General features: G+C 35.0%; 1 protein-coding gene across 4 annotated transcripts in view; it reads right to left on the bottom strand.

Annotated features, from left to right (window-relative positions):
• Positions 1-3,465: 3,465 nt before the first annotated feature.
• Positions 3,466-22,775, bottom strand: part of LOC138321622 (tyrosine-protein kinase Abl-like) — a 57,622-nt gene continuing 38,312 nt past the window's right edge. For 3 of the 4 annotated variants that reach the window (XM_069265413.1, XM_069265417.1, XM_069265418.1), the window contains 11 exons: positions 20,545-20,721; positions 18,037-18,350; positions 15,453-15,648; positions 14,478-14,554; positions 13,529-13,613; positions 13,071-13,248; positions 12,561-12,745; positions 11,766-11,918; positions 11,271-11,360; positions 10,557-10,667; positions 3,466-10,220 (listed from right to left, as the gene is read on the bottom strand). In XM_069265413.1, the coding sequence (XP_069121514.1) occupies positions 7,930-10,220; positions 10,557-10,667; positions 11,271-11,360; positions 11,766-11,918; positions 12,561-12,745; positions 13,071-13,248; positions 13,529-13,613; positions 14,478-14,554; positions 15,453-15,648; positions 18,037-18,350; positions 20,545-20,721 (3,857 nt within the window). In that variant the 3' untranslated portion in view covers positions 3,466-7,929. The remainder of the gene's footprint in view (positions 10,221-10,556; positions 10,668-11,270; positions 11,361-11,765; positions 11,919-12,560; positions 12,746-13,070; positions 13,249-13,528; positions 13,614-14,477; positions 14,555-15,452; positions 15,649-18,036; positions 18,351-20,544; positions 20,722-22,775) is intronic. The other variant, XM_069265414.1, reaches the window with a different exon arrangement.

Below are 22,775 nucleotides of genomic sequence, written 5' to 3'. Positions count from 1 at the left end.
TGCTGGTTTTAGAGTTATGCTCCGGAAATGAACCTGCTACAAAAATATGATATTTTCAGCAATGTTTCTATGGTTACAGAAAAAAAGCACAAAAAGTGAAACCTAAAAATAGCAAAAGGCACTACTAGACCAAGAGAACAATGTGTCTATGAAGTTTCATGGAAATATCTCTGCTGGTTTTAGAGTTGTGCTCTGGAAACAATTCTTACACAAAAATCTGCCATTTTCAGCAATGTTTCCATGGTTACAGAAAAAAATACAAAAAGTGAAAACTTTAAAATAGCAAAAGGCACTACTAGACCATAAGACCAATGTGTCTATGAAGTTTTGTTGAAATATCTCTTCTGGTTTTAGAGTTATGGTCCGGAAACAAACCTGGTACAAAAAATATGATATTTTCAGCAATGTTTCCATGGTTACGGAAAATATGCAAAAAATGAAAACCTAAAAATAGCAAAAGGCACTACTAGACCATAAGACCAATGTGTGTATGAAGTTTCGTGGAAATATCTCTTCTGGTTTTAGAGTTATGCTCCGGAAACGAACCTGGTACAAAAATATGATATTTTCAGCAATGTTTCCACAATGGTTACGGAAAATATGCAAAATATGAAAACCTAAAAATAGCAAAAGGCACTACTAGACCATAAGACCAATGTGTGTATGAAGTTTCGTGGAAATATCTCTACTGGTTTTTTTAGAGTTATGCTCCGGAAACCATTCGTACGGACGGACGGACGGACGGACGGAGGGACAGAACCCATTTGTATATCCCCCGCCAACTTCGTTGGGCGGTGGATAATTACACAACAAAATATGCTTAAATAAAAAAAAAAAATTTGATTACGCCAAAATAAGTCCGGCGAGGTATTCTCATTATCTCTTAATCAGGGGCATGTTCATGAGTTTACTCCAGGTACTCTGGCATACCAGGCCTTAAATGAATCTTACTGTTAAGAAGGAATACAAAACAAAACTAACCTAAACCCATGATTGCCCCTGGTGTCTCCAAGTATTGAGGTCCAAGCAGCAAATTTTTTCTCTACTTCATCTGCTATATTTGTATGTTGAAATGGGATTTCCCATAACAAAATTTACATACATGTACTATTCACAGTTTGAGGAGGCTGTTAGCGCCAAATAAGGTATCCTATACATGACACCTTCGGGAGCAATGTCCTCTTCTTTTCCACCACTTTCCACAATCTTTCATAAAGAAGACACAAAATGAAAATGTACTTAATTGTTTTATTTTCACATTAATGTACAACCATATACATTGACTTTTTTGGACAAAAATGGCTTGCATGTCTATTAAAGAGCTCTCATCACAATGCACTCTGTACACGGGTTATAAAGCTATCATACAGAAACAGAACATGCAGACTTGATACACACACACTTTCTCGCTATTATAAAACATGCATTCTTCACTCACACAAAATATAGTTAGGTGACAACCTTGATTTCTTCTCAACATCAGACAATGTTTCAAGAAATAAAGATCTCCAAGTTTCATGAAAGACAACTTCAATGTCATTTTTGAGAAGAAATCAAGGTTGCAGGATTAATTAATTATTTTAAGATAAAAAAGTATTTTTGCACTTAAACCAACCATGAGCACTGTACACGTTCTTGTACATAATCACAAGCATTTCATGTTCTCGTATGGTCATAACCCAAACTATTTCATACTCCTATTGGTCTACCATCAACTGGTTCTAGAAGCACAGAAGAGTCCGTCAAAAGGCCAAAGCCATTTAAAGCAAGCAGAATGTACAGGAAGTCTATCAGCAATGGAGAAGTTAATTACAAATATTCAGTCATTTCGTTAAGTAGGAATTTATCAAAACAACGACAAACAGTTTTTTTGTCTAAAAAGAATTAGGATTTTCTGTAAAAATGTTACCACAAATAAATAAATATAAAACAACATATGGTATCACATTTAAGCACATACAGTCAGTCTCTTAAGGTTTTCCCATCTCAAGGAAGGGAACGTACATTCAGCCAATTTACCTCCATGTACGGTGGAAGGGTTCATACAGCCAGATATCAAGGCTTTCTAATGTTGGGAGGCCTCAAACACCCAGATATAATGTTTTGCCCTTTTCTGTATTAAGGAAGGCCACATGTAGCCAGAGCTCTATCATCAAGGCTTTCCCCTCTGTGTACAGGAAGGGCACTGTGCAATACAGATATTACACTATTTGTTCCCATGTAATCATATTTAGTTTTCTAGAATCATTACAAATCAAAGAACACTGGGCCACAGTCATCATTTTACATTTACACTTGAGGTACAGATGTAGAGTAGGACTAATTCATGTACCACTTGATACCCAATAGCGTTTGTGTGGGACTAGGACTAATTCATGTACCACAGCGCAAGTCTTTGTAATTTTCCCCCTGTAATGACATTAGCTCGGGATATCATCTTTTAATATCATTCCATCACCAATAGAAACAATAGTCCTGCACGTCAGGTTTCATGTGGTATGTGAATTAGTCCGTTAGAAAGAGAGGGACAGTGTAGAACTAAAGAACTTTTTTTAAAAGAACAAAAAGCTTGCAAAGAGAAACCCTCAGTCTATCTTAATTCCTTCAGGTACTCTCCTTGACTTAACAGGTAATTTAAAACAGAAAGTGATAGAAATCCTAACAATGTAAAATCAATTATGAGTATCTGAGATTATCACAGGTTTATATATACCTACATATATTATTGATTAAGGGACATTTCTATAATATACCTGTACAGCTAGTGATGCCTGACTTCATAATTGTTGATCACAATTCATATATCTTCATATCAACACATGTCACGACATTAAAATTTGAATTCGGTATCTTAAGGTAGTTAGTTTAATTTTGACTTAACTACATAATATGTTCTGTTGGGACGTGAGTTTTTCCATGACTTGTAATTTTTCCTAATTCAAAACAACGACAAACAGTTTTTTTGTCTAAAAAGAATTAGGATTTTCTGTAAAAAAAAACACAACAGTTACCACAAATAAATAAATATAAAACAACATATGGTATCACATTTAAGCACATACAGTCAGTCTCTTAAGGTTTTCCCATCTCAAGGAAGGGAACGTACATTCAGCCAATTTACCTCCATGTACGGTGGAAGGGTTCGTACAGCCAGATATCAAGGCTTTCTAATGTTGGGAGGCCTCAAACACCCAGATATAATGTTTTGCCCTTTTCTGTATTAAGGAAGGCCACATGTAGCCAGAGCTCTATCATCAAGGCTTTCCCCTCTGTGTACAGGAAGGGCACTGTGCAATACAGATATTACACTATTTGTTCCCATGTAATCATATTTAGTTTTCTAGAATCATTACAAATCAAAGAACACTGGGCCACAGTCATCATTGTACATTTACACTTGAGGTACAGATGTAGAATAGGACTAATTCATGTACCACAGCGCAAGTCTTTGTAATTTTCCCAGCGCAAGTCTTTGTAATTTTCCCCCTGTAATGACATTAGCTCGGGATATCATCTTTTAATATCATTCCATCACCAATAGAAACAATAGTCCTGCACGTCAGGTTTCATGTGGTATGTGAATTAGTCCGTTAGAAAGAGAGGGACAGTGTAGAACTAAAGAACTTTTTTTGAAAGAACAAAAAGCTTGCAAAGAGAAACCCTCAGTCTATCTTAATTCCTTCAGGTACTCTCCTTGACTTAACAGGTAATTTAAAACAGAAAGTGATAGAAATCCTAACAATGTAAAATCAATTATGAGTATCTGAGATTATCACAGGTTTATATATACCTACATATATTATTGATTAAGGGACATTTCTATAATATACCTGTACAGCTAGTGATGCCTGACTTCATAATTGTTGATCACAATTCATATATCTTCATATCAACACATGTCACGACATTAAAATTTGAATTCGGTATCTTAAGGTAGTTAGTTTAATTTTGACTTTACTACATAAAATGTTCTGTTGGGCCGTGAGTTTTTCCATGACTTGTATTTTTCCTAATTCCTAAAAACTTTTCAAACTAATAATATATGTAATCAGCCATATAGGTAAGAGGAAGTTCTTAAGTATAAATCATCTTTTCCCCCAAATATTATTATTTTTCTAATTTTGCATAACTTATAAATTTTTATGAGATCAAATCCATAAGGTATTTGTCATAGTGCATTGATACAAAATGTCCAATTTTACACAAAATATCAGATATTATACAGTATAAGCCTAGAAAATGTGGATCAAAAATTCTTATCACTAAGGAAGTTTTCAATATATTTCTGATGATAATGTATAACAGTCCAGCATTGTCTGATCTTAATATGCTGTCAGCTTTATCAAATTTGATTCAAAACACAACTCATTTTACGGCGATTTATAATTAATGTAAAAATCCTGGGGGAAAAAAACAACCGTGAATGCGTACTAAACAACCACCATGTAATTTGTATATATATAATGCCAGTATATGGAAGTTGTATAAATAATGTCTTTCCCCGATGTCTAAATGTTAGTATAAATATCTGGTATTTACAACTACATGAAATGTGTACATACAAATGTACATATATATATATATATATATATATGAAGATGAAAGATTTACAATGTATGATTGGCAATGAAGCAGAAATCATTTCTTCTCTCACAACCATTTTTTCCAATAGTTTGTATTGTATATAGCTAAAACTCATTCACCCCTAAAAAATTATGAACTGTTCCAGCCATTGCATTAGAAGAGTCCAAATGTGTATCCAGGGGTGAATGAGTATGTTTTATAATATATATTCATAAAACAGTTGAAAAAAGTTGCTTGAGAGACTAAACAAATTGTCCAAAAGTTATACAAGGCTTTTAATGAGTGTGGTCCCATACACTAGTAATTTAGATTCTATTTATAACTCTACAGAATTCAAAGTGAGAGAAAAGACCCTATTTAAATATCTTACTCTAAATTGAGGTTCAATGTAGATATATCAGATATCTACATTGTATATTGAAAATAAACATGCCATTAAATTGCAATTATCATTGTGTTGTTAGCAAGAAGTGCATTATCATTTGATATACCTTTCATTAAATGTATTATGCTGTATTATATAGGGCAGTAAGAACATATATTAGCTCCCTAAAAAGAACACAAGCAGTACTGACTGCTAACTCATATATGTATATATATCAAATAAACAAGGAAAATGTTTATGGAATCAGAAATAAAACGATAATACACTAGGTAAATACATGTATGTATACCAGGGTAGTTCCTTAATGATATCATATATTTTGATGTAATTGATTAAATTTAACATCACAAACTAGGATTTAGTCGTATCGAGGTTAAGAACCCTACACAGAACTCCTGATGATTTATAGATGAGGGGACAACTGCTGGTGTTATCCTCAATAGGTACAGATCACTGGACTAGACGAAGAAAGACAAGTTACTGATTGTACAGGACAAGGGGAAGTAACTCTTCAAGAGCCTATTATCTGATCATTCACTCTCGCATTCTCTCTTTCTCTGTATATCATAATATACACTCACTCCAAAGCACATAAACAGATCTGTACACTTATTTCAGAATCATTTATTTTGTATTCAAACAAAGAAAAGAGAAAATTGTAATATGTTGTAATAGTTCACAAGCTTTTTATAGTATACTCATATTTAAATCGTGCGAGTTAGGCATTAAAAAGAGCAGGCCTTTTTGGATTGTTCTTAACTTTCGGTTATATATGTATAAATTTATTTAATGGAATATTCTTTTATTTTATTACATTAATGAGGTAGGAGAATTTAAAATGACTGTTTCATGACCGTAGTCACATTTCTACAATATCTGTCTGTGGAGAGATCTTAAACCAATTTAAGATATAAATGTGATATTTATATATATATATATATTTGAGTGCATCATAGCTACAGATACCAAAATGATCACAACAAACATTTTCCAACAGAGTGCCATATTTTGTTTCCCTTATCAGTACTGACCTAGGACTATAAATGGACAACCTACACCTTATACCACAGCTTATACGAAATATAATCCATCTTCTTTATATAGAGATTTATATACCGGTAATTGATTGTATTAGATAAATAGATTGACAACCGGGTTATCAAGCTCAGCAGTGAAATATTCAGTATAAAACACATTAGGGAAAACAGTATGCCAGGTACTGTTGTCTAAAGTTTATAAATCAAACATTGAGGGAAATGTTTATTTTGAATAGCACTTTTAAATAGAGAAAATCTACTGTAAGACTATAGAAGGATTGCAAAAAATGTTTCTTAATGTAACTGAAACCCTACTGCATGTGTTTAAATGCAAAACATAGCAGTTTAGAATAGTTAAGATAGTTAGAATCAAGGGGAGATAACTCACATCTATAACCTGGATCTATTAGAAAGGCAAATATAAAAGGTACCAAATCATTCCCTCTAATTACAAACTATGTGTTCTTTAATTTGTTTGATTTCAGAAAAAATCTGCAATCAGATCTGCAATACATTTTTACTTATTTTATGTCAGTAAAATAATAATTCATGATTTCATGTAGTTATAGGTTAGTCTACGTTTCCATGTAAATTATAGGAAATAACTTGTTTTTCACATTGTCAGCTTATGTAAATAATCTTGAAACAAATTGTCAGAACAACCTTAAGTTATCATTTATTAAAGTGAAATCATTACTATGCATAAAATGTAAATCTTAACAGGTTTATATGATATATGATTGAATAGATAGTATTATTTGCCATATGTGTATAATATCAATGTAAATCATAATGTTACTTTTCACTTGTTACATGGCATTTATAAAGTTTGTTTAATGCTGTTAATACAACCAAATTTTGAATTTCATTTGAACAGGTTAAGCAGTAGTGTTGTGGGAGAGCTTTACAAACATATAATGGACCAAACTAAACTATAAATACTCAAGAAGAACCACCAAGTATATATAGCCGTTAATTTTTAATTGAATATAATTTTTAAATATTTTAGAGGATATACTAATGGCCACGAAAAAAATGAATCCCTGAAATAATAATAATAAGCAAATTGATTTTCCAATTTGCAAAATCAATTAAAACATTTTTTCAAGTTTTTTTTACCAACTGAAACCACAGGCTATATATATGGTACACCTCTATAAAAACAAATACATGTACAGATTGTGTAGCTTTATAAGTAAGACTCAGACTGTTTGGCAAAAGGTATATGTATGCTATAGAAACGTATCAAGAACACAGAAGATATCTTTATGATTGGTCACCTCTAATACTGGCAGTAAGATCCATCACTCAAATCACAGGTGATGAAAATGATAAAATCAAGTGGTCCTAGTTTGTTAATAATATTAAAAACAAAGTTTTGTATAAGGCTGAAAGGATATGTTGAATGAAAAAAATAATGGAGATTTTGATCTTTCTACAAAACAATTAAAATGACAATATTGTACAATAATATTAGATTATTTATGAGTTGACATGATTAGTACAGAAACATGTCACACACCGACACAATGCTATATTTAGATCTCTGACTTGTACCTCATTTGCAAGAATAACTAGGTGCAAAGCTCCTAACACCAGGAACTCAACACGCATTTCATTTGACCTTTCACCTCTCGAATGTAAATATATGAAGGACCTTTCACGTTTTGGAATCATTGACTCTTGCAAACGTTTGACCTTTCACATCCATGAAGGATATCTTTGCACTTATTAAATGATATACCAGATAGAACTTACATCACATTTCACTTTTAAGATCTATTGAATGCCACGAACACAACATGGTCCCATTCTCTTGAAAAATAAAAATAATAATTGAACTTAAGTAGACGTTAAGCAAATCCAAATACCTCAGCCAATTTTTACGATTTTTTTCTTCTTCAGAAATGGAAACATCACTTTTCACCTTTGTATAAGATCACTAACTTCCTGTACTGTCATCTTAATATCACCGATAAGTTTGCCTCCTCCCGATGGGTTAGTGCTACTAAATTTTTTCAGATTTTCACTATGTGACTGTAGGCGCGACAGAAGCTCTCGAGCATGAAACTTTGCATGCGGAGGAAGAGAGTCTATAAAATGTGAACACTGCTCATGGAAATTTAAAACCTGTTCCGAGAGAACCATGAAATTTGTGCTAGATTTATTTCCAGTTGCTTGTAAGGAATCAATACATCCTTTAAGATTACTGGAGGAGTCTAGTATTGTTTCCCGTGAAACCTTGGGTGTGTCTGAATCGGAGCTCTGTCCATGTAAGTAACTTTCCGGTACAGTATCCAGGGTATCTATCATCGACTTTGACATCAGCGGGTTTATACCGCCAGATGACGCAGCCATCTTTGGTAATACAGGTTTGTATATATTGTCGTCCTTACTAGCTGTGGGTTTGTAGGGTTGCATTTCTACACGAGGTTCATTTTTTCTCGTCACAATGTCCGACTTATTACTACTCGTTGACTTGTCATCCCTCAGCGACTCTCTCCCACTTTCCCCGCGTGTGAATGGTTTGAAGGAACTAAACTCACTCGACCCTGGTCCCTGTGACTGAAACATGGCAACTTTAGATAAGAAAGAGGCACCCTGTTTATCCTCCGACGGGTTTTGAGCGATTTGCATGTGTTGTTGCATGGCTGCGTTAACACTTGCCCACTGGTTTTCATCTGGTGTCGTATCGTCTGGTCGAGGATAATCCCCCGTGGATTGGGAACGTAACTTGTGGCTGAACTGAGGCCGTACAGGCTGAACTTTGTTTTCAGCATTGTGCTTAAGCCTTGCCTCGACAGATTCCGGACTTTCTATAACAGTAGAGTCTGTGTTACTACCAGGGCTGTAGTCCAGAGGGGCCCCTAGAGACTTATACACAGGGGTCGGTACAGATGATAGAGGCTCATGGCCCTCGTGATTATTAGCCTCGCTATGGTCAGTGAACATGCGAGACAGTCGGGGACTGGGTTTAGGTTTGGGGTCATTGTAATGTTTTGGGGGTTGTGAGGGGTCAATACTTATAGGCATGGCTCCATGCGTAAGATCAGACTTATGTCTTTGTAGGAGACCTCCATGATGTGATGTGGAGTTCTCCACAATGGTATGCTGTGATTGGGATTTCACAAAAGCTGAAGGCTTTACATTCGGTTCTGGTTTAATGATGTTTGACTCTGAACTGGCCACCACCTTGGCTGCTGAAGGCTCAGGTAGAAGCACAGGACAAGAGGAAATGCTGGCAGTATCTGTCCCAGAATCGTGGTCCTCAACTTGGGGAAGCTCCTGAACTGGATTTCTCTCGGTTCCACTTTCCATTGATGCAAGATACGCCTCTATTCTACGTCCCTTTGGAATGGTTCCATACCTACTAATGGCTTTGGTAACATTATCCACATCTAGCTTACCTATGGTTACACTCTCACTCTCAGCATCCAATGAGCCTCGCCCTCGTATCAACTGGGCCGACTCAAATCGTTGCACATTATCAGATGAGTATTTTCTACGTGGCATGCCCAGTGCCTGTTGCGGGAGGGGCAGGGCCTTTTTTGGGTACTGTTTACCTTTATAAGTTACTAAAGGAGTTGCGTCCGTTCCTTCATCAAAAGTACTAGTGCCCTGGTCTACTTTTTTACTTTCTAGGTCCGATTGCCTAACAGTCTCACGGTGGTATGGCAGTGAAAACTTTCTACCACTACTCCGTTCCTGCGTGTGTTCGAATTGTCCAGATTTAACTGCACTGTCTGTATTTATCAAGTATTTTGATTTGTCAATCTGTGCACGTTTCAGACTCTCCGTACTACTCTGTGAAATACCACTATCCTCCATCCTGTTCTCCTTAAGAGCTTCCTTTGAATCCATCCTTTGGAAAGTTTTCGGAGAACCAAGTTCAAATCGTTTTGATGGTTGGAGTGTAACCATCATTGGGGTAAAATCCCCAGTAGAGGAATCCCGTTCCACATTCTCCTGTTCATCATACTGTTCGACTAGGGTAGAACTTTCTATCTTAGCTTTTTGTAGTTTCATTTTAGCCTTTAGTTCATTCTCCATGTCCTTAGGATTTTCTGGTGTATCCTTACATGATGTTGTCCTACGAGGCGGGGCAGGAGCCCCCTTTTTGCGTGATTTTGATAAAGATTTGCTGTTTTGTCGTAGTGCTAGTTCTGTTTCCTCCATGGAAGGTAACACTCGCCTGCCTGCAGGGGGTGTTGGACCTGTAGAAAAACAACACAGTATCAAATTAGTAGACGTGTTTTGGATGATCATTGTTAACAAATCAACATTTGCTCAAATTTTTCTTTCTGCAACCTTATTTAGGTGAAACTTAATTTTCCATTTTAATTCCAAACAACTTTTTCAAAGTGATTCCATGATCAAAAGTTGCAAAATTTTATTTGGCTTGTATGTTTTTGCAGCAATTCATTTTTCTACCATCTTGAGCCCAAATACTCAAAAGTTTTACCATACAGTTCCGCTGTTTTCAGATTAATTAATGAAGTCAAGCTATATCGTTTTAAAGGCATAGCAGCAAAAAAAAGTTGATATCGTACCTGCACTGATACGGCCTTCTAAATGTTCACTGCCGTCCATACTTGGGGGCTGTCGAGCTTTCTTAGTGGGGGCTCGTTTGGTATCATTCTTCTCCAACTCCTTTTCTACCTCTGTTACAGACAAGAAAAGAGAACATTTTAAAGTTGAGCTTGGTCATCAAAGATCTATTCTAGGCTGGATCGCTACTGGTTTGAAAATTACAACAAGCAAAATATATCCTTACAGCCAACTTAATTTCAAGCTCTACTGGAGTTAAGTTTCAAAAATTACAACTTGTAAAATATGCCCTTACAACCTTATAAAAGCACACATGCTAAAGAGGAAATATAACATACCGTTTTTAATTTGAATCATCAAATATTACAGATATTTCACATCCAATATCCTGTTGACACTATGGGAACTTTCTCAGGGGGTGTAAAACAACTGTGCTGTGATGTTACTCACAACAGTGCAATGTTATCGTTTTATACTGCATCAAATTATGTTCATCAATTTTTTTTCAACAGGATTTTAGATTATTAAATTAAACTCAATTCTATTTGTTTTAAGTGTATAAAAAAAATTGGATTCTTGTCTTATGGATCTGATCTATAGACAGAGAACTCCTCTCAGCATACTTCGCGCTGCTGATTGTAGTAAGCCCTTGGAATATTTCTGTCAATAGACCAGACTTGTATAAGATTCTTTATCTGTATGTGACACTATCTCACCTTCACTAATACTGGACTTCTCAAACATGTGTTCTAAGGAGTTGTGGATATCTTTAAATGTTGGTCTGTCCTTTGGGTCCCAATGCCAACCTGTATAACAACATGGCCAAATTGTCGATTTAGAAAGCTCTACAAGTTGATACCAATGAATTTATGCTTTGATACTTGCTTTATGTACAGCAAAAGTAGTGTACCTATACAAATGTAATAATGTGACGTTTGCAGTTTGGGTTTATTCCCTTATTTTCATCTATTTATTAGACATTTTTATTTTATTTTCATTTATTTATTAGAAATTGCAATTAATTTATTAGAAATTGCAATCAACAAGAAAAACTCGGTTTCATGGTTTTTTCCTTGAAAATAAAAATCTGAGAACTGAAGCAAGGACATTACATTTACTGTTATCTCTATATATAAAGCACTTCTAAATCTACACATTTTAAAGAAATGAGAAAAGACAAAACTCTGAATGCCACAAGTTTTAGCACTTACATCTCATCATTAATTCATAGACATTAGCTGGACATCCCGCAGGCCGGTCCATCCTGTAGCCTCGCTCCAAGAGGTGGTACACTTCAGTCAGCTCCACCCCAGGGTAGGGCGACATACCATAGGTAGCCAGCTCCCACAGTAATACCCCAAACGCTGAAATATAATACAGAGAATGAACTTAATATCTGGAGGCACTAGGGTATAGAAGCAGTACAGTAATGAATAAATTTGGTATATCCAAAATGATCAGATATAACATTGGATACAAACAGAATATCTGGAGGTTCATAAGCGATAATGTACATTGCTGGTCTATCCAAAGTGATGAAATGTAAGATTGGGTACAAACAGTATGAATGGTGGTGCAAAGATATATAGCAGCAATAACACTAATGGACTTTCCTCAATGCTGAAATAAATGGCATGGAGTACAAGCTGAAAGTTTACGAGTACTGGGATACATTAGCATTAATATTCACTAATAGATGATCTATAATAATGTGTGGAGGTACATCAGCAGTGATACTTGATTACCCTGATACTGAACACAACATTAGGTGAATATTAATTTTTTTTAACAATTTTGCATTAATTCAGACTGAAGTGCTTACATTTTTTCAAAGATAACACAAACAATTCAAAAACACAAATCTTTGAATTTTTGTACACGTTCACATCTTGCATCGTGTGCACAAAGCAAATGCACAGATGACATGAAAAAGGAGTTCTATAAATACATGTATATCCTAAGTATAAGATAGCTCATTGTTATATGGCTAGGTCGGTGTTACCTACCCCACACATCTGACTTGGTGGAGAATCGATTAAAGGCCAGCCCCTCGGGAGCTGTCCACTTGATGGGAAATTTGGCACCAGCATGAGCTGTGTAGGTATCATCCTTCATCAGCCTCGCCAGTCCGAAATCTGCCACTTTGACTAGATGGTTTTCTCCTACTAGGCAATTCCTTGCCGCCAGATCCCTGTGTTAAAAAACAAAATCAATATAAAGAATGTTACAAGTCCATGTATCTTGTCTTTCAATCTCTTGTCATGATGGGTCCTCATTGAATGTCATTTTGATAAAATGTAACACAAACCAAAACAAATTAATACCTAGTAATACTTTAATATAATTCTCTTTCCTTAATAACATTCCTTTCATTCCTTCATGAGAGAAGTGTAAACATTCCAGATAATTTCTTCTAGGAACAGTCGCTAACCAGAACTAAAACAGAAAATTTAACCACAGCAAGTACAGCAGAAAATATCATTGGAAATAATTTCTTTATTTTACAAAGAGCTTACCTGTGGATAAACATTCGGGTTTCCAGGTAGGCCATGCCTGATGCTATCTGGGTAGCCATATGCATGAGTATGGTAGCGCCCACCTCTCCCTTCGGCGAACCACGAAGGAAGTCAAGTAGATTGCCGTGTGTCATGAACTCTGTTACTATGTAGAAGGGTGGTTCTCTTGTACATACACCTGTCAAAGAAAAGGACAAATAACCACAAAAAGTCTAAAGCAGTTCAACAGAAATATCTACATGATCAGGCATCATACTGATATCTTATAACTTGGACATTGAACAGCTATAGCAAAATGGAACATCATTAATAGTCTTTTTTGTATTGGTCTGATGCTTTGCTTATTCTATTTTCATTCATTATTCAATCTAGCATGGGGAAAGAACTCCCAGTAAACAGAGCATATCTTGTAAACATTTCCTTGCTGTTCTAGAGTAATGTAGATGTAATTCTCTTACCCAGCAGCTGTACCAGGTTAGGGTGCTTCATCTCCTTCATGATACAGGCCTCCTCTAGGAAATCCTTCAGGGCCATAGTGTCCTCCTGAATAACATTAATATTTAGATATGAAGACATCTAAATCATCATGCACATTGATTTCAAGTTACCTCTCATTGGCTACCGTATTTGCCGTAATTAAAACCCCTCCCTCTATGGATTTAACAATGTTTTACAACATATGATGCCTCTAACATCAGCATTGTATACCATATTACATGAACTTGCGGGGGTTTTACATGTAAATCGTGACATGATAATGCGTCTCAGGATAAAAGGCATTTGCATGTTTATTGTAATTGATTTATGAACCATGAGTACAGAAAGATTCAAAGTAAGATTGACGTTTTTCTTCCACAACTTACATTTTGGTTCATTAATAAGCCACCCAATTTGTTACAATTACCTAAGCGCCCTGGGCGCTAATTACGGCGAATACCGTACATATCCCAACAGCATACTGTCAAAATAACGCTTGGTCATTGAAAAGAATTCTATTTCCAGTAAATCAATGTGCACTTTACTTTCACGAATTATGTGATTAAAGTAAATTTGCATAATTTCTCTCCATTAATTAATACAAATGTGATTTATATTGATAGGAATTCCCATTTAATTTTTAAATCCATAAAATTCAATCTTCAGGAAATTGTAAGAAAGAAAGTTGGTTAACCGTATGTGGTATAAACAATTGTAAAGGACCATTTGTTTCATTAAAATTGGTAACTATTAATTGGCATAATATTGGTAATTTGGGCATTTGGTTTGTGGCCTTGAATGTATAGTGTATATTGATTTTACAATATATGACACCAACACCATCCAGCAATATTTCAAGCAGTGATATCTTTAAATTAAGATAAATTAACTGAACAAGCATTATTTCCTCAATGAACCCTCATTCCCTACCTTGAGAGTTTTCACAGCCACCGTTTTATTGTAACGTTTCCAAATTGCCTCATATACATCACCATATTGCCCTCCGCCTGGAATATCAAATGATACATCATTAGTTGTCTCTACATATACACTTTCTTTCATCATGGAACTAATATTCTTCTTAGTAGAATATTTACCTTAACATTTCAAGTGGATGAGACATAATTCAAAATCCCAAAAGGTCTGATGAATATATCGAGTATAAGATGGGGTTTCTCTGCCATACTGATTATGAAATAATGCAATGTATATATGAAGCACATTGATGGGGTTTCTCTCTCATACTGACAAAGAAATGCTGCAATGTATGAAGTACATTGATGGGGTTTCTCTCTCATACTGACAAAGAAATGCTGCAATGTATGAAGTACATTGATGGGGTTTCTCTCTCAGACTGACAAAGAATTGTTGCAATGTATGAAGTACATCGATGGGGTTGAACTTTCATACAGATTATGGAGTACTGCAATGTATGAAGTGCATATATGGGTTTCTCTTTTATTCTGATTATGAAATACTGCAATGTATGAAGTGCATAAATTGGTTTCTCTTTATTCTAATTAAGAAATATTGCAATGTATGAAGTAAATTGATGGAGTTTCTCTCTGATTTATGATATCACCAAAATTTCTGGTGCTTTGAGTGAAGTCCTTTTAACGGTACATCTAAGAGTACAGGTGGAAGAGAAAATCAATATTCCTTCTTGAGATAACGATTATCAAACCTCACATCATCTTGTTTATTTCATGAAATTAAAACCTACGCTCGACATCATGAAGAGCATTTATGTTACTGTATTACCTCTAGAACGATAACAAAATGGCATCAATTATTTCAGGAAAAACTTAGCGCACACATTTACTGCAAAATATTGAACATAAATCAATTTTGAATTTCAACATAACCATTCTGGATTTCTCAACATACAACCAAGTTGACCAGTACCTAGCCTGTGTTTCATGGCGATTTCTGTGCGTTCAATCTCCCATCGGTCAGGCTCAGGACTGAGGCCGAATACAGTGGGTTTGGTGCGTTTAGGGGCGGGGTACAGCAGGGTGGTGACCAGTCCATCTGAGTGTATGGAGTGATGGTGGACTAACTCTGCCAGTGTGTTAAAGCGATGTTCCTGTGTCACAAACACCTGTCACAAAAAATTATTACTTAATAAAACATGTATGATACAAAACATATCTCAATTAAATGGGTATCACACAAAAAAACATCTCTTAATTAATTTTAATACCACACAATGCAAGCTGTATGTACTGATACAAGTTCAATAGGGTGTTACTATAAAAATTATTATGAATACAATTCACATTAATACTGATATGTATATAATTCATATGTTTTCCATTACTGGACATTAATTACAATACAAACATGAACCAGAGAGCATATGATTCAATGTAGTTTTGATTGCAACAAGAAACATTAGGTTTTCTAGATATTTGTTTTCAACTGGTTCTCTTAATTTTGGAACAATTTAATAACAGCTGTAAATTTTAGCTGCTTTAATTTACTTTCAACAGGAAGCCTTTGATGATCTATACAATAATTATATAACTAATGCTATCTGACGGGATATTGTCCCCCTATACAGCTTAAACATGTCACTTCCATTCAGAGACAATCAGGGATAATTTCCACAGATCTGCCTGCTTTGACAAAATTAATTGCTTTCACCACATATAAAGGACTGCAGTTGGCTGTCCAATCAATATTCCTGTAACAAAAGTTATGATGTTTCCATGGTATCATTTTCCCAACCAATTACGGCCAGTTTGATATCTTGGTGAAAACTGACACTTTATCCATAAACCTCTCATCTCATCATGATCAGCTGCTGCACAAACATGGGGATAGATCAAACTTAGGCTGCAATTCCATTTTACTTCTTTTACATATATCTTTTGAAAATATACATTGAAGGTCATCTGAAGGTTATGTTGTAAAGAAGGATCTTCAAAACTCACCCAAGCTTAGGAAGACAGTTCAAACACATGTCTTTATATTCAATAAATAATACAACGTCTGGAACATATAAGCACTTTTTGTATATAATTTGAAGAAACTCAAGAATGTAATGATAATTACATCCTTCAGAATCATATTGAAGACTTTCAGGATTAATTGTAACAATGAACACCAGAAATGCAACAATGACCTTCAGAATAATCCTTCAGAATTATATTGCAAGAATCATCTTCAGAATCCTGACTTTCAGAATTGAAACAACAACCTTCAGATTTGCAACGAACAATGACTTTCAGAATTGTAACAATGACCTTCAGAATAGCTTGACTATTTAGCTATTGACTATCTTGCTATTGACTATCTTGCTTGCTGTTGACTATCTTGCTGTTGACTATCTTGCCATTGACTATCTTGCCATTGACTATCTTGCTATTGACTATCTTGCCATTGACTATCTTGCTATTGACTATCTTGCCATTGACTATCTTGCTATTGACTATTTTGCTATTGACTATCTTGCCATTGACTATCTTGCTATTGACTATCTTGCTATTGACTATTTTGCTATTGACTATCTTGCCATTGACTATCTTGCCATTGACTATCTTGCCATTGACTATCTTGCCATTGACTATCTTGCTATTGACTATCTTGCTATTGACTATCTTGCTATTGACTATTATTGACTATCTTGCTATTGACTATCTTGCTATTGACTATTTTGCTATTGACTATCTTGCCATTGACTATCTTGCCATTGACTATCTTGCTATTGACTATCTTGCCATTGACTATCTTGCTATTGACTATCTTGCCATTGACTATCTTGCTATTGACTATCTTGCCATTGACTATCTTGCTATTGACTATTTTGCTATTGACTATCTTGCCATTGACTATCTTGCTATTGACTATCTTGCCATTGACTATCTTGCTATTGACTATTTTGCTATTGACTATCTTGCTATTGACTATCTTGCCATTGACTATCTTGCCATTGACTATCTTGCTATTGACTATCTTGCCATTGACTTTCTTGCTATTGACTATCTTGCTATTGACTATCTTGCTATTGACTATCTTGCTATCTTGCTATTGACTATTTTGCTATTGACTATCTTGCTATTGACTATCTTGCTATCTTGCTATTGACTATTTTGCTATTGACTATCTTGCCATTGACTATTTTGCTATTGACTATCTTGCTATTGACTATTTTGCTATTGACTATCTTGCCATTGACTATCTTGCTATTGACTATCTTGCTATCTTGCTATTGACTATTTTGCTATTGACTATCTTGCTATCTTGCTATTGACTATTTTGCTATTGACTATCTTGCTATTGACTATTTTGCTATTGACTATCTTGCTATTGACTATTTTGCTATTGACTATCTTGCTATTGACTATCTTGCTATTGACTATCTTGCTATTGACTATTTTGCTATTGACTATCTTGCTATTGACTATCTTGCTATCTTGCTATTGACTATCTTGCTATTGACTATTTTGCTATTGACTATCTTGCTATTGACTATCTTGCTATTTACCTTTCCATCAGAATCCTCACTGATCCTGTAATGATACACCCTTCCTTCAAACCTGACCGATATTGACCTTTGACCTGGGCTACTCTCACTCTCCCTGACCAAGAAGCTTCCATTGATGCCACTACTGAGGAGATATTCCGACGCATTCCGGGATATCTGTCCATGGTACCAGGAAAACTTGTCCAGACTGTTGACAGGGGCTATGTAGTTACTAGGCACCCAGCCAATGTCGCCGGCTTTGTTCTTGACCTCACACCATTCGCCTCCCTTGTTGTAGCCGAGGATGGTCACCTGTTCACCTGCAGTAATGATGTCTGAGAGTTAGATATATACTTATTCTAGTCTCAAGTTTGCCATATGTCAAGTCTTCTACATGCATCATGCCAACGTGCAAAATGCAAACACTACCACTAAAAGCTATTCAAAACCAAAAGGAAAAGGTCACTGCAAACACAGACTTCTACAATAGGAATAGGCAGTAGGTTTCATTTATATTGAAAGGCTTCATAAGGGTAACCTTGATGTAACCTTAATTAAGATACAGCAAATACTGACTTACTAATGTAAAATAACTTTCTGAATCATGAAAGACAGCTCCAGAATAATAATTCAAATTGATATTCCTCAGGATTTGCATTCATATAAAGGACTAGAGAATATACGATACCAAGGTCAACAGAAAATTCTTTGTCGTTTGCATATTTTTTGTTTTTTTTGTTCTGGATTCTCAAATATCAAAACAAAACACACAAGCACAGCACAACAGAAGAATGAAGCAACAGGAAACATTGACAGAGAAACAAATCTACTATGTCAGCATTACTGAACAATAGGCACTCACATTACAATAACCTATGACAACGAACAACAGCTAGACACGGACAAATTCTAACCATCAATATTACACAGAGGTCTATACTCAATAGGGTCTAAACAAAGCCTGAGACTCATTACAGTCAGGGAATAAGGATCATCACAAAGCTTGGTGTAAAAGGCTAGAATTCATATCTATTTCACATAAATTGAGTGGGTTTTCTGATGTATCATATTTATATTACCCTAAAATAAAATTTAAATGTGCAAAATTTGAGATTTCCAAATTAAATGAATATGGAGTGCAAACTTACCATCAAAACTTAAGGGTAAAATTAAAAGTTAATTAAGATTAAAGATAAGGGTGCAAAAATTACATCGATATAGAAATTTGTCGAAAAAAAATTGTCAATTCTCAACGCAACGAATGGATGAATTCTGCACTCTGGCACTGTGATTGTATATTGTGATTGTAATAAAAGGTGTAGTTGATGTAGAAAACAAAAGTAAATATGGATTGCAAGCTACTGTAACAACACAACATAAAAATTCTATGTTCATAATCATACAATGTTACACATACTTTTGTCCGATAGCATCAAACCCATGGTCAGTTTCAGCTACATCCCCATCAAGTTGTCCAATATTGTATCTGAGGCTATACCATTGTTTATTGAAGATATCCAATCTTAAGACTTTCACTCTTGCCAATTAATATCCCTAATTTCTCCAAGGTTAAAGGACAGATCACATCCATCTTAACGTAATCAATATCACCCCTTCATTTGCAATGTTTGGTTTTGAACAGACTCCTTAATTCCACGGAATGGACACACAGTATTTCATTCATTTCTTCAAGAATTTGGATTGCAATCTGCATTCTATAGTCAAGTCATTTACGTTAATTTTCATCTGAGTGAAAAAAATGAATCTCTTCTGACAAAAAAAATATTTGGAAATTTATTCCATTCTCAGTTGCCTCGTAAAGGTATTGTTGCCATTAGAAAAGCTTCCATTGAATCTACAGTAACACACTTATACACACTTATATCAGTTGAATGAAAATTATTCCAAAATACATATATAACATTTCTTGAATCCCAAATGAACATTTTCAAACTCCTATAGCACTTTAGATAGTAGAAAACATATCCAGTTACAACTAGACAATAAAAAGTTAAAGCGAATCGAAAAAAGATTTAAATATTTAACTGACTTGCACACAATCAACCAATCAATTGTATAGCTTCATTAAATATGCACTACCTGCCTTGATGATAGAACCTGGTAAAAAGGAGGAGCAGCCTAAGCTGTAAATGCCTAGCGATAATGAACTGATAATGACTGATAAGGTCATGTTACTCACTATGTCATTTTTTTTTTACTGTAAATGTATCGTAAATCTTATACGAATCTACTTCTTTTACTAGAGCATGTACTGGAATATAGCAAGCTACACTGCCACCTTTCAAAATTTTGTCCACAGTATATTTGTATTAAAAGATTATGTCATATTGCTACCTCTATCAAAATCCAGTCATTTGATGAAATGTCTATTTTTAGCTAAAGTGACCTTTATAGATGACCTTTAGAACCTAAACATAACCTTACTCTGTGTTTCCTCATCACTATTTATCCTATACTATCTCCTACACTAAACATTTGTTCTCCTCTAACCTTCCTGTTGACAGATACCTTTAACAATACTGAGCTGGTTGTCTCCCCCTGACTGGAAGTCGTAGAGGGCGACAAATAGGTTAGGGTCATCCTCGTTCTGACTAGCCAGCAGGTTTTCCTTGGACATCCATTTTGTGTTGAGAACATCACCAATAGAGGGCGCATCTGGGAGGGGGCGTGTCTGCAGGAGAGAATCTGGAAAATACAAAAAGAAAATACTTTTAAGGTGGAGCTCAGCTATTATAATGTTTTCAAATGGTATTGTTGGAACTGCTCTGCAGTCTTCTGTCTTCTACTTAAATATAAAGATGTGGTTCATTTAATTCATATATCCACTCCCTTTCATTTCATATTCAGTTTCTGCTATACATTTATATCAGTAGACTGGCCACCAGACCCTAAGTTATTGTTAAGATTTTCTCAGAAATGCTTTAATACTAGATTATCTCCCCCTAGTTAGAAACTTAGGATCATACATGATGCATTATCAAGCCAGATTTTAGTGATGTTTTTAATAACTGGCAGTCAGTCTATAATATCAGTAGAGGTAGGTTAATATACAGGACTGAAGATGCATTTGTATGCTGTACCTCATAGCTAGATCTTCCATCTCCAAAAGATCAAAGTCCAGTTTAGTCTGTTGACCCAAAAGCAACATCAACATAATCATTGTACTATTTGTACAATGTTATTGTTACCCCACACCCTATGACCAACAGCCAATGGCTAAATGCCCTAGACATATCTCGCCAAGCATGGAATGCAAAATGACTGGTTTCAAGATCTTCTAGAACATGTATATATATTTATCTCACTACAAGCAATATACTTCACGTCAGATAATGATATACATTACATTCGAGATTCTTCAAACAAACATGTTTATCGTGACCTAAATCACGGTCAAATGTTTAGAAAGGATATTAGTACGAAAGAGATTCGTCTGTAATAATTGAATGTTTAAGTTTGCTGAGCACAAAGTCTTTTTAACAATCACAGAATGGAAACATTGATTCGCTGCATGCAAACTGAAGACCAATTCCATGTACCTGTATATGCTGGTTATTAAATTTTGTTACAGGGTTTTCAGAAATGTACTTGTATCTGTTGTATTGAGATCTAGATCAATAGTAATACACAAGACGTATAGAAATCAAGCCATAGGTAATTTATAAAACTCTATACAAACACTAACACGAACTGGCTGAGCTGATGCTGCAATCTCATTCTTTCTTTCTCCCAGCGGATCGGGAATTAGATAAACAAGAAGATTCATCAGCGATGACATTTATCTGAGGAAATCAGAGCATCCTCAAAACAGAGTTACACACAAGGAAATCATGGAAAGAACTGGAGAGATTTGTAACAAGTTCTCAATTTTCAGCACTGCATATGCAGAGAGGAATAAATCCAAATCTGATCAGATGGAATGCTTGTACATGTAGAATAATCAATCTGGGGACAAATACAGATAGATGGCAGTAAATAAGATATCATAAGCAAAATTTAACCTGATAAAAACATTTCTCTATACATCCAAGTTACTCTGAAATTCATATGAATTCAAGATTTTGATCATGAAACATGCAACTCAAGAAACTTTGTACTTATAGTTTTATCCAAGACGTTCAAATTTATTAAACTCTGCTTTATCCTAACATCTTGATACAGGGAGAGTTATTAATCTACAACAGGAATAAAAAAAAAACCTCATTATAGAACTTAAGGAAAAATTTAGATGTTTTCATGTCACTGCTGCCGGTCTCAATGGGACCATAACATGCAATTTGGTCATGGTATATATGACGAGGTTGCTCGTGTGAAAACTGGTCCTCTTCTGGTAGGGGTATCATATACACATTACATGAATGAAGAGAAAAATTCAGGGTAGTAAAAATGAAAATGGTCTTCTATAATACCTGATTAACCAAGTAGAATGGGAGACATACATTAGCCTAGTAAATCTACCTGTAATTACACTTACTGCCCCGTGGTGGGCAGACGGACCTACGACGGGTAATGTTCAAGTATATACAGTTATTACACGTAATCACTTCATATCAATCTATCATCTCCCGTTTCTAATACAGCCAGATTTCACAACCGATTTCATCTTCGGCTCTTTAAGAATTTCTCTAACAATGAGTTCTTACAGACTTAACTGTATCACTAGTCATACATTAAAAGTTCATTCATGATATTATCATCAGTTGTAACCTAGATGTTGAATTTACAAATTCAGCTACTTT

Source organism: Argopecten irradians, chromosome 4, assembly GCF_041381155.1.
Source record: "Argopecten irradians isolate NY chromosome 4, Ai_NY, whole genome shotgun sequence".
In the NCBI taxonomy this organism is placed as follows: domain Eukaryota; kingdom Metazoa; phylum Mollusca; class Bivalvia; order Pectinida; family Pectinidae; genus Argopecten; species Argopecten irradians.
Note: the sequence above shows the minus strand (reverse complement) of the source record. Positions and strands in the feature narration are given on the sequence as shown.